Below are 13,715 nucleotides of genomic sequence, written 5' to 3' on the forward strand. Positions count from 1 at the left end.
CATGTGTCTCCCCTGTTCCCCCACCCCCTGCTCATGCCCACGTGTCTCCCCTGTTCCCCCCACCCCCGCTCATGCACACGTGTATCCCCTGTTCCCCCATCCCCGCTCATGCCCCGTGTCTACCTCCATTCCCCCCCACCCCCGCTCATGCCCACGTGTCTCCCTCCTTTTCCCCTCCAACCCCCGCTCATGCCCCTTGTCTCCCCTGTTCCCCCCCACTCATGCCCCGTGTCTCCCTCCCGTTCCCCCCACCCCCCGCTCATGCCCTGTGTCTCCCTCCCATTCCCCCCACCCCCGCTCATGCCACGTGTCTCCCTCCCTTTCTCCCCCATCCCCGCTCATGCCCCGTGTCTACCTCCGTTCCCCCCACCCCCGCTCATGCCCACGTGTCTCCCTCCTTTTCCCCTCCAACCCCCGCTCATGCCCCTTGTCTCCCCTGTTCCCCCCACCCCCCATTCTTGCCCCGTGTCTCCCTCCCGTTCCCCCACCCCCTGCTCATGCCCCGTGTCTTCCCTGTTCCCCCCCACCCCTGTTCATGCCCCGTGTCTCCCTCCTTTCCTCCCCACCCCCGTTCATGCCCCGTGTCTCCCTCCTTTTCCCCCAACCCCCTGCTCATGCCCTGTGTCTCTCCTGTTCCCCCATCCCCCGCTCATGCCCCGTGTCTCCCTCCTGTTCACCCCACCCCCGCTCATGCCCCGTGTCTCCCTCCTGTAACCCCCCACCCCTCGCATCTCCCTCCTGTACCGCCCACCCCGCTCATGCCCCGTGTCTACCTCCTGTTCCCCCCACCCCCGTTCATGCCCCGTGTCTCCCCTGTTCCCCCACCCCCGTTCATGCCCCGTGTCTCCCTCCCTTTCCCCCCCACCTCCCGCTCATGCCCCATGTCTCCCTCCCGTTCCCCCCACCCCCCACTCATGCCCTGTGTCTCCCTCCCGTTCCCCCCACCCCCTGCTCATGCCCCGTGTCTCCCCTGTTCATCAATGACATTTGTGATGTCATCTTTGATGTCCTGGGTGTTAGTCTTAGCAGTGCATGGTAGTGGCGCGAGTTATGGTTGCTTAGCTTACCATAACTGGCGAATTTCAGGGGGTTTTCGGTTTTACTTGGAACCATAACGTCCCTTTAACAACGTTTCTTTACTTAATTTCATAGGTTTTTATTAGTGCAACTTTACCATAACGTCCCTGTAACAAAGTTTTTTCCATTGAATTTCATAGGCTTTTATTAGTGGAACTTACCATAACGTCCCTTTAACAAAGTTTTTTTATTGAATATATATATATAATATATATATATTACATATACTTCAATTAATTATTTACATTTTGATAGTTACACAGCTGAGCGTATTCTCAAACAGGAAGAGGAACCCTGGATTTACACTTTATTTTGATCTATGTCTTATAAATAAAGGTGGTTGTGACATCTCAAATGTAGCTGGCGGCTTACAACTGAGCATTTAATCCACATAAACAATATTGAGATGCATATCATACTAGCGGTACCACCCGATGTTGCCTGGATATGCACGTGGGGGTCTGCTATAGCCTTGTGTGTATTTTACTGTGTCATAACTTCCTATTTTTGAAAAATTGCAAAAAATCGTCAATCTCCCAAAATCGCCCATACTGGTAGCACATGGCCAGACCCCGCTCCACCCCTGTTCACAGCGAATGGGTGGAGTTGGTCAAATTTCACTATTGCCAGTACAACCCAGACTGGTATGCCGACCATGTGTCCTAACTTCCTATTTTTGGAATAGTTGCAAAATCAGCAATCTCCCAAAATCGCCCATACTGGTAGCACATGGCCAGACCCCGCTCCACCCCTGTTCACAGCGAATGGGTGGGGTTGGTCAGATTTCACTATGGTCAGTACACTATCCAACCTCAGGCCAAAATGTAAGCCCACCAACTGTTGTGGAGCTGGAGCCAACAATCGCAAAATCGGCAAACTCCCTTAACCGCCTATACTGATAGCACAAGCACAGGGCCGGACCCCGATCTGTGCAGGGCGAATGGGTGGGGATGATCAAATTTCACTATCACCAGTGCACCCAAGACTGATATGCCGACAATGGGCCAAATTTCAGACTACCAACTGTTAAGGGGCTGGAGCCAGCCCTGAACATACAAACACACTTTCACAAATATATATAGAGAGATCGCCGCCATTCAGACCAAAGAGATATAACTGTTGGTCCATAATACCCAACCTTAGGTGAGGGGATCCTCAGGCTTATGTCTTGCTTGTGCCAGCCTTTTACTGAGTTGGTGAGTGCGTTTATTGTCAGTCTGTTCTTGAATATTCCAGGGGGTGAAGGGGTTAACCCTGGTGCAACATTGTTACATGGGGGCATGTATGTCTACCAGTTCCTTCATGGTATAATGGAACCTTGACAATAGGGCTTCAACATCGGTGTTGCTTGGACTGCTAGTGTTGAAAAACTGCGTTCTACTGCCTCCACTAGGCAATACTGTTGTTCACGTCTCCACTAATAAGGGACCAAGGATGTGTAAAGAGTATAGGAATGTCTGCATGTCTGTCCTGTCAAGCGGGATCAGGTAGAGGCCTTTAACCAAGGGACAAGCAGAGAGGACAGGGTTGAGTGCGTGTCCCCTGTTATGCGTGGGGTTTGTAAATATTTCATGATCATATGTTCCATGAAATGATAGACTGCATTCCTAGTGCTTTTGGTGGCTTGGGCTACCGTACATTGAGCTCACCAGTGAAGAGGTTTACAAAGTGTGCGATTAACACCAATGTGATGAGATTAGAGGCACCCCTCTGAGGCGGGAGAGAGTTGAGATGGAAGGTGGAAGTCTGCATCTTTGATAGCAGGAAGCACATGAGGAGCCCCATGGAATTAACTGGCACCCGCATGAATACGGTGCAGGACCTACTGGATTTGTGGATGACTGCCATACCTCCCCCTATGGTACCTGTGTGGTCGGCATGCTGGATGTTGTACCCGGGAGCGATGAGGACATTAAAGAGATGGGTGGTAAGGATAGCATCGAGTTAGTGTTTGTAAATGAGATAAGTGATGCTGGCTGCGTGAAGACGCTATAATGGCGCTGATTAGCATCAGGCTGCACAAGAGCAACAGAAGTGGGGGTGGTGTGGAGATGAAAGGGATGTGGATGCTGATTAGAAGACTTGCAGAGTGGGGGGTTCTGTGAGTGTCGATGGGCCCGGACACTTAAAAGCCTGAGAAATGTATGTGACTGTAGGAGGCATATTGTAACTGAAAAAGGCAGCGGTTCTGGCCCTTGGCCCTGTCAAGACTTTAACAGGCACATCTAGTGTAAGGATGGCTGGATATAAGGAAGAGCATGAGGCTCCTGATAGGATTGTGGGTTGGAGGAGACTGAGCTGGCCACATGGCCATGGACATTCCTCTGAGCCTGGTGGGTGAGCACCGCAGGGGAGGAAAAAACATGTCTTAAGTAGTATTGAGAAGGGAGATGACGCCTGTGGCACGCCACACTCATCCACTAAGGATCTGATCTTGAGAACGAAGATCAAGACAAGATGAAAAGCACTAGCGGAAAGGCCTTTCCCCGATGATAGTCTAGAGAACAGCACCCTTTGGTCCACTGTATTGAATGCTGCAGCGGGTCCGAAAGCACGAGTACAGTGAAGAGCTCCTTGGATAATCCTCCATTTTAAGAAGGGTTTTGGCTTGTAAAGCGATCTAATGCCTGACTGAAGAGGGTAAAAGAGAACGTTCCTTCAAGATGCTCTTGCAGAGAGGAAGGACTGCCAGCTAAGAAAGGTTATCTCAGAGGAAAGCTACATTCCTTCTCCCTGTGCTGCACAGGTGGTGCCATACTGCCTCTGCTGGAGTAGAGAACGCGGCAGCAGAGCTTGTGCAAGACTGGGAAAATACGAATAAAAAACCCAACGGGGTATTTAGTGTCCGCAAGATCTCCTGTGTATTATCACATCTAAGCGTGTGAAAAGCATCTAGCATTCCTCACTCTAGGCAGATAGAGGCTGCGGTAGCGGGTAGTTGGAGGCTTCCGGAACCCAAATGCCTTTGGTGATAGGGATGTCGGTTCTGAGGTGTGTAGTAAGAGCCCCTGAATTAATTCACCAGGATGTGCCCAAGCAGCACTGGTGTGGTGACAGTTGAAGACAGACTGACCTTTGCAGCGTCAGCTAAGCTCGCATCCTAACCAATAGTGACAGCTGGTAGCCGACGGCACACGTAGTTCCTATCACTTTGCCTTTCCCAACATAAAATGTAAGGGGCATCAGGAGTAGGCTTTGGCCCACTTGCTTTTTATTGGCCCACTGAGCTCCTCGGTCAGTCAGTCACACAGAGGACGAGAGCTCACTACTTTCCGTCATTTTAGGCCATTTGGTCACCTCACACTTATGATGAATGATGAATGGTCACCACAGTCTGGGATAAGTGGCTGACTGGAACAGGCCGCTCTGTAAACATACTGACCCTGAGGCTCTTTAACAAATATTCTGCTAGAACAGTTAAAGTATGACTGGAGGTTTCCAGTGCCTAGACGGACCCTTGCGATCTGTGATCACTTGAGGGGACGCCCTCAAACCCAAATTTAAAGTCATAAGAGAACCACACAGAATGCTTCTCCCACCCCAAAAAATAACATGGACAATGTTGTAAATAACCTGGAGTAAAGCTCAATGTCCATACACAGACCAGCTGTGGAGCCATATCAGTAGTCCAGGTAGCTTTATTGTACATAGGTACATATATACACATCTCCAGTTAGTTGTAGGTATTTACAGGGTACATGGGAAGGCAGATAAAGGGATATATCCAGTGGCACAAGAGACAGACACCCACCGGCCATCCACACACATCCAGCTCCGGCCCCCAACTGACATTCATGGAACACTCATAGATCACACTCACTCAGCATTCCCCTGAGCTGGCATCATCCATACACCACCATTCTATCAGCATACAACAGGACCAACTCACTTCATAACAGCACATTTGTTAATGCATGGGACAGAAAACAACATGCAACTCTGTGCTGTTTGCAGACGTAGAAGTGAGTGCACTGTACATTGATGAATTTGAGCTAAAAAGGCAAAACTGAGATAAAGCTCTGCTATTCAGCCCACAGTGTACATACCACTTTGCTGATGAGACTGGCAATGTAGTTGAGATCGTTGGTAAAAGCGTGGGCCACTCTGGCGAACAGCTCAATGGACTGGGACAGGGAGCGGCAGGTGTCCCGGATGCCCACAGCACTGTATACAGTCTGGAAAGAGACAACAGACAGAGGTTGCATTACAGAGAAATGGCTCCTTACCTAGAATGCATGGGGGTTGGCATGGAGTCCACAAAGGCCCTAAACTGCCCAAGGGAAATTCTGAGACAAGCCTCCTGTGTAAGAGCAACCTACTGTTGACCCACAGATGACCTGGGATTCAGGGTGTGGAAGTAGGGAGAAGCTCAAGGGCGCAAGACCTCCAGGAGGCATCTCAGATATAAGCAACAGCAATTAAAACTTCAGAAATAGGACAGCAGTTCCTTCGCCCAATAAAGGGGCCAAGCTGTCCAAGAGTAAGGGAGAGTACAGCTGCAGATGCATGACCCCCTTTTGACCCGCAGAGGACCCCACTGTTTATGTGACCAACTTGTGTTTCTCCCAAAGCATCCTGTGGGGCACAAGGGACGGTCTGCGTTTGAACCATTGTGGCTTGGACAGACTAGGGAACAGTCTGCCCCACAGAGGCTCCCATGGGGCAGCCTACCTTTGACCTATCATGATTGCCACCCGTGTCCAGAAGATGGAACTCACATTGTTCCCAAGATTCAGAGTTTCAGTGTTATGTTCAGCTCTCAACAAGAGTAGGGCATCCTACCAAGATGCAAGGAAACAAACCTGCCTGGCGCCTGATCTTCTCCTCTGTTGTCAAGATGTCCCCCAAAGACTTAAGTTACCACAAAGTTTGATGTTTAATCACCTTCCAGATGAAGTCTCATCAATGGGAGGCCAATGACTAATTGATTACGGGTATGGGGAGTTTCTAACCATACCTTTTTATCAGATCCCCGAATAGTGAGGCCAAAGGAGGCAGTACCCTCTACACCACAGCATCGTGGAGTCCAACACAGAGAGGCATGAAGGTCATGAGTGTATGAAGGTCAGGGTGGAGGCCTCTGACGGAGGCTGAAGCTTTTCACATCCACCATGGGTCATCAAACTAGTTCTGCTCTAGATCTGCCACAGCATGAGTGGTGCCAGAAAGTGACATCTCAGGTAGAAAAGTGGAGTATCACATGACCCCTTTTCTCAGTTTCCCTCAGTAGAACTGGCACATATCGCAGATAGACCAGCTAGGAGTACTCTCTGAATGGGTAGGAGGTGATGGGTGGGTTGATGAGGAATCTGTGGGAGGAATACCGTACCCAACAGGAAGAACATTACCAAATGTAAGTAAAGTGTCCTTCTAAGAGATACCTTCCTTATATAGATTCCTCCTCTACTGATCCACCTCCGGCTCCGGAAGCACCTCAAGACCTTCCTCTTTGCTTCTGCCTTCGCTCCCCCTCTCCCCTGCTAATCTGCCCTCTCTTGGCACTGTGCACCTGGCCACCCGCTGTCCCCTAGGCCCAAGTACCTGCTCACCCTGCCACCCTCCTGCAATGCCTCCCGGCCACCCCATGCACTGGGGACTGTATCTGTACCCATACAGCCCCCTCCCATTTTTGTTCTTCTTTTTCTGCACTTATCAGACTACCTAGTCTGCTGCCTTAAACACAGCACTTGCCACTTGCCGGCTGCACTACCACTGTTTATTGCCTCAATGTTCTATTTATTTATTCATTCTGCTCTCCTCTGCTCCGCACCTTCCACTCTCCCCCTTCCATGCACTTTTTCCCTTTTTTCCTTTCCCATGCACTTGCGCGTTCTCAATGTCACTGGGCCTAGTAAGATCGTTGTTGTGTTGTGTTCTCCCCTGTTCCCCTCCCTTGCCTAGTCGCGCTCTGAAACACTTGTGTACGAGCGCGATACAAATAAAAATATCATACTGAGACCATCAACACAGTCAAAAACTAGGTTAGAGGGTCAGATTATAAGGAACCATTTCCCTACACAAGTAATTGATGAGTACAGACCATGCAAAAAAAACATTCTCTGCTGCTAATGAATCAAGGCCGTAATGCTCAGGGAAAGTATGCAATGGACACCAGGGGGGAAGATTTTCAAACAGTAGCGCAAATGAAGGGAGCACAGAGAATACACTTGTTTCATTTGTGCTACTTTTAGAAATACGCAGGTCACCTTATCCTCAAAGGTGACCTAGCTAGACAGTGGCAAAAAGATGCGCTGTCTAACCCCTTTGCATACATTAGTGTTGGAAAAGCGCTCCAGGCACAAATGTATGACACGCGCACAGCAACCACAGCTCAGGAGTGATCTGCTTCATCACAGTAATGATACCCAGAGAACCAAGAATCAAGAGAAGGCCAGGGGTAATCTCCCTCGTTACAATAGCAATAACCAAGAAACTAAGGGGCTTATCAGCGTTATCCCTGGCGGTATTACCGGTGTGCTATTAGCCCTACTGCCAAACCCCCCGGCGCTATTAGCGCCGGATCATGGGTTTGGTGAAACGGTTGGTTCCCATTCCCCATTGGGCCCATTCGGGAACTCCCCATTCCCAATTGGGCCCAATGGGGAATTTTCCGGTATTAGCGCCGGCGGTAATAGCGCCAAAAATCGGCAGAATTGCAACAGATTTTCCCCAAGCTCAGAACTAGGGGCAAATGAGCCAAGCCCATGATCTGGCAGACCCTTAAATGCAGTGGTAATAGTGCTACCGCCGCATTTAAGGGTTACCGCCAGACTCGTGATGGGGCCCGTAGAGTCAAGAGGATTTTGGGAGTAATCTCCCTCATCATAATAGTGATATTCCAGGATTCAAGAATCAGGAGTGCATCGCCAGGAATCTCCCTCGTCAAAGTGATAATCCAAATAGGATTACAGAGGAGATTAGACAACAAGAACTACCTGGAGGTAATCTTCAGAATGTTGTAAGACTGGGATGAATTACTGGAACTGTAAAACAACTTTCAAAAGCACTTGGGAAGAAGTAAAGAGACTTTTGAGGACTATTGCAAAATAATATTCCAAGATAGCCACCAAGGCAGTAAAAGGTGGCTCAGGAGAAGGGAGTCATTCTCCTCGCCACGCTTTCTTTATTGGATCAGAAGCTAAAGCAAAGGATTACTGAAGAAAAGACAAAGACTGAGCCAATTTACCAGGAGAAGAGAGTCATTCTCCTGGGATTATATATAATTGGATGCTGAACCCTTTCTTTAGATTACTGGTAGGGTAAGAGTAGGTTTTTGGCTAGAGGACAGATATTTTTCCTTTGAATAGACATCCTGGCGACGAGCACCCGAGTTGTTATTGGTTTAAGTAGGGGCAACCCTGTAGCGACAGGGAGAGGTAGGTTCCTTGCTTTAAATAGTAATAAAGCTTTGTTGAAACATGGTACCCCTTTGTCTGACGCCTTAGTTCACCTCACCACAATGCGCGCGTGCGCGCACACACACGCAAACACACACACATACACACACACACCGAAGACCTTCCCTCCAAAATAGTGTGAGAAATGCCATAGAGCAGGAAAGTGTACTCATTGCCTGATTTATGAGGCTGTTAGCCATCAATTTGAAATATAGGAAGGTGGGATCTCCAGGTGCTGTTCTGTTCTGCGGAGCCACCTTCTTTGATAATGGAAGTACCGAAGACGTCTTGTCTGACAAAGAAAGGACCAGCTCAGTTAGGATTCCAATGGATGTTAGTAGGACCTCTGAAAGCAGTTTAAGTTCCAAAATGCCTGTTTAATAGTGCATGAACCTTCCCTTCTGCCACAAGTGTCAATAGCCCAAGAGAATCAACAGCCTCGACGATCAAAGAGTGGAAAGAGGCAAACTCGCAACAGTATATCCCAAAGTCAATTTCTGGAGATTTGGAAAGACCTGTGGCATCTTGGACCCACTCAGCTCCAAGCCCAGTTATGGTCTGGCTTGGGCCATCAGATCTATGTCCAAAGGCTGCTAACAAAAGACCAACCATGCGGATTCCTGACCAAAAAGGCAGCATCAGGTTTGAATCATTCCGGAAGATGGTGACTTCCTCCTCCAGCAGCAAAGTCTTTCAGGCTAAAATATAGTCATCCGAAATCCTGTCAAAGCGAGTGAGGGCAACCTTCCTCAAACAGGACCATTGGTTTATCATCCATGGTTCTATTTATGAACCATTTAATTTGGTACACAGCTTCAGGGGAGCAGTTTTCTGAAAGAAAAAAAGCACTGGTGCTGGAAGAAAAGGACTCTCCTGGAATAAAATCTTCTCTTCCACTGGGGCAGGCAAGGCGTGCACTACATCTAAGGAGGCGGACCTGTGCAGGGCTGCACTTTCAAAAGCAGGTTAAGAGGAAGAGATGGACTGGCACAGCAGAGGATGGACTCTGCACTCCATTCATGCTTGTAGTGCCCGGTGAACACAATGACACATGCCCTCTAATGACCACTGGGTGCATCAACAGTAAAGACACACAGGTGACTATTATGATCTGGCCCCAGGCAACAAACATGGCGCCGGGGCAGGCTTGACACAAACAGCTGGCGCTTAAAGTTTCTGCATGGCTTGAAACCTGATGCTGTCAGCCGTGCATAATAAAAAATAAAGACACTTCAGAGATACAGAGTGTTTCAAAGGACGCTTGATGTGTTTGGAAAAAAGGAACTGAATAAATGGTGCTTGAGTAGGTCTGCTTACTTGTGATGTCACTTTTGGCACTGGTGGTGCCCAAAAGGCCATGTTGGGGCTGACGCACAACTGACACTGATACTTTCCAGTACAGTGTGTGCCTGATGCTATTTCTAAGGATGAGGAATCTGTGGGAACAAGGCATTGATTGAAATTACAACATATTCCCCTTTTTCAGCAGCAAGTCTATAATTATGCTTACCTCTGCAATCTGACTCTTGATAAAAAAAACATCTACAGTTCTCTTACTCCCCAAAGAAGTATTTCCATTGTGATGCCCAGAGGACCAGGGGTGTGAAGTGCAAAGGGGAGTCTCTGAATAAACGAACCACTGGAGTTAGTTACCTTGTAGAGAGCCTGCCAGTCGTTCACCTTGCTGTGGGAGACGGTCATCCTCTTCAGTATCAGCTGGGAGATTAAAGAAGTATACCTTCTGATCAGTGAGCTGTGTAAGCACTGCATTACCCTACACAATTTGTTTATCTCAATGTAGTCTCTCTGCTACGAGACCAAGTTAATGTAGACATCAGAAGGAAGTCATAGCAGGATAATCAGTGGCCAGGGTGGTGGGCTATGAGAGCCAAATGCACCTTTGTGGAGGGCATCGCTGCAAATAATCAAGCAGAGAAAGGGGAGCATGAAAAGCGTGTAATAAGTGAGCAGGGAGGGGAGAGCATGCAAAGCTCCTAATGAGGAAGCAGGGAGGTGAGAGTACCAAACCCAGAGGGACCCAGCAGAAGTGCATGCCAAGCTGGTAATCAGTGAGCGGGCAGGGGAGAGCATGCAAAGCTTGTAATCAGTGAGCAGGGAGGGGAGAGCATGCAAAGCTTGTAATCAGTGAGCAAGGAGGGGAGAGCATGCAAAGCTTGTAATCAGTGAGCAGGGAGGGGAGAGCATGCAAAGCTTGTAATCAGTGAGCAGGGAGGGGAGAGCATGCAAAGCTTGTAATCAGTGAGCAGGGAGGGGAGAGCATGCAAAGCTTGTAATCAGTGAGCAGGGAGGGGAGAGCATGCAAAGCGTGTAATCAGTAAGCAGGGAAGAGGCGCATGCAACGTTTGTAATCAGTGAGCAGGAAGGGGAGAGCATGCAAAGCTCCTAATGAGGAAGCAGGGAGGTGAGAGTACCAAACCCACAGGGACCCAGCAGAAGTGCATGCCAAGCTCGTAATCAGTGAGCAGGGAGGAGAGAGCATTTAAAGTTTGTAAATCAGTGAGCAGGGAGGGGAGAACATGCAAAGCTTGTAATCAGTAATCAGGAAAGGGGGAGCATGCAAAGTGTGTAATCAGTGAGCAGGGAGGGGAGAGCATGCAAAGCTTGTAATCAGTAATCAGGAAAGGGGGAGCATGCAAAGCTTGTAATCAGTGAGCAGGAAGGGGAGAGCATGCACATCTCCTAATGAGGAAGCAGTGAGGTGAGAGTACCAAACCCGCAGAGACCCAGCAGAAGTGCATGCCAAGCTTGTAATCAGTGAGCAGGGAGGAGAGAGCATGCAAAGCTTGTAATCAGTGAGCATGGAGGGAGAACAAAGCTTGTAATCGGTCAGCAGGGAGGGGAGAGCATGCAAAGCTTTTAATGAGGAAGCAGGAAGGAGAGAGTAGCAAGCCCACAGGGACCCAACAGAATTGCATGCAAAGCTTGTAATGAGTGAGCTGGGAGGGGAGAGCGCCACTGCCGCATGGACCCACTAGTAGTACATGTGACAATTGTAATCTACAACCAGGTAGGTGGGAGTACTAGAGCCACAGGTGCCCAATGTGAGTGCATGCAATAATTCTAATCAGTGCCCAGGCAAACAGGAAATGACCTACCACCCTCAAACTTACCGGAACATTCTTGATGTTTCTCAGACAGTCCTGCAGTGTTTGTACTACCTCATAGTTCCGTGCCAGCATGAAAAACTGGATAACGTCCAGACGAGTGTTCAGCTCCTTCAGGTTCCGGGTGGGCCTCATAAACCACAACCTGCAAGATCCGATCACAGGGATATTGGGGTGAAAGTGAAGGGTGTCCAATCCGCTTCTCCTCTCAAAGGGTCAACGGCATGATAAGTTCCCCAAAACAAATATCTACTTCATAGCCACATGCTTAGAAACGCTTCCCACAGTCAGGGACCTCCTGAACTGCAGGAGGATTTATTAAGATATCAACCCCAGGAGCACACACTACTGGAGAAAGGGGCTTACCTGTAAGGAAGGATTATTCACCTGTAATCCTGGCTCCTCATCAGTTGTCTGAATTTATAAACAGAATATCTCTGCACATGCGCAGGATCTCAGAACAGGTTTCAATAGTAAAGAGAAAGCTCCTGTTTATAAACATTAAATGGCATAAATGCTGCCCATTTGGCTTACTGTTGATATGTTTAGCCTATTTTAACTCCAGAAAGCACATTAGTGACTCTTAAAGTACTCTCCTACACTGTAAGGTGAAAATCAAGGAAAAGGCAAGGAAGGATGTACAAAAGTGAAACTGTTACTTTAAGGAAATGGGGTGCTACCAGCTCCCACAATGCATAGCACTGGTCAGGTAGACGCGACTCTTTTTTTTAAATGTAAAGGGTAATGGATCTTATTCCCCATGCACTTGCGCATTCTCCTTGTCACTGGGCCTAGCAAGATCGCTGTTTTGTTCTCCCCTGTTCCCCTCCCTTGCCTAGTCGCGCTCTGAAACACTTGTGTACGAGCGCGATACAAATAAAATATCATATCATATCATAATCTCAAACTCATTCCTGATCTCTCCACCGTATTACTCAGAGGGAGGAGGCAGGCACACTGCTGCAAATTCAGTGAAGATATGAATGTTGAAGAACTAGGATCACAAGTAACTTTTCCTTCCATCAAGGAATGAACATTGACAGCCAATCTATCAAAGCAGGTTTCCCCAAGAGGTTTGCCACAATGCCAATATACGCACACTCAGGCAAATGATCAAAGGCAGACCCAAATCCGATAAACCAGGCAGGGTATTCCAAATACCCAGGTAGGCAACACCCAATAGCAAAACACTCAACCTATCCCAGTGTCTCCACCCCACAAGACGCCTGTGTTCAACGAACCACCTCACCACACTCCTCACTACTCATCTCCAAATAGGGAAGCCTAAACCAACTACAATCATACACATCATAACATTTCATACAAAAGCACATTTTATCCTCACTAGAAGTCTCTCAACATTACTTGCATTTTATCACACTATCCATTCAACTGTGCATTTTACAATTTAAAACTCTACTCATTTTTCTAATAAAGTCCAACCTGTGAAAACAAAAGTTAACATGACAAGTTTCACCTACTCAATGCCCTACACAACTTAGCCAGTCTATACTCTAACTACATTTTCTGAAAGTCCAGCTGTGGAAAGAAACGGTTAACAGCAGAATTTAGACATGGGGCCTGATTACGACCCTGGCGGAATTCGAAAAACGATGGCGGAAATGTAATACCGCCATCGAATACCGCCCGTTGCGATTATGACCCGTCACCGTAAAGTACGATGCCATTAGCGACACCGTAGTGAACGCCAACGCTAACTGCACCAAGTACGCGCACGCGCGCCTTGCAAAACCGTAATTTCCGCCATGGCGCAACGGTACGCGAATTCGGACCCTAGCGGACATTCACTTAACGCCATCAAGCATGGCGGAAAGTACCATTCTGCCATGGTGAGAATTACGGCATCGCGAACCAACCGTAAATGGCTCTACTGAGTGCCTGTACTCCACTCCCTGCCCACATTGCACAACACCTCGTAGGCGCAATGTAGTCACACCATGCAACCAGTGAAATGTACAAGTCACCCATGCATGCCAACGAACAAATGCATGCAGGGGCTCCAAGTGCCCTGTGAGTGGCCATCCATATTTGGCATGGCACCATTGCCGTACTGATGCAGCACAGGCATATGAAGGTTCAAGTACACCAAAATGAA

At 48.5% G+C, this 13,715-nt stretch overlaps 1 protein-coding gene across 2 annotated transcripts in view; it reads right to left on the reverse strand.

The window, feature by feature from the left end:
- MSH5 (mutS homolog 5) overlaps window positions 1–13,715 on the reverse strand; it is a 402,336-nt gene that overhangs the window by 162,017 nt on the left and 226,604 nt on the right. For both annotated transcript variants that reach the window (XM_069635150.1, XM_069635151.1), the window contains 3 exons: window positions 11,606–11,744; window positions 10,128–10,190; window positions 5,124–5,252 (listed from right to left, as the gene is read on the reverse strand). In XM_069635150.1, coding sequence (XP_069491251.1) covers window positions 5,124–5,252; window positions 10,128–10,190; window positions 11,606–11,744 — 331 coding nt within the window. The remainder of the gene's footprint in view (window positions 1–5,123; window positions 5,253–10,127; window positions 10,191–11,605; window positions 11,745–13,715) is intronic.

Source organism: Ambystoma mexicanum, chromosome 13 (assembly GCF_040938575.1).
Source record: "Ambystoma mexicanum isolate Mex_15411 chromosome 13, UKY_AmexF1_1, whole genome shotgun sequence".
In the NCBI taxonomy this organism is placed as follows: Eukaryota; Metazoa; Chordata; class Amphibia; order Caudata; family Ambystomatidae; genus Ambystoma; species Ambystoma mexicanum.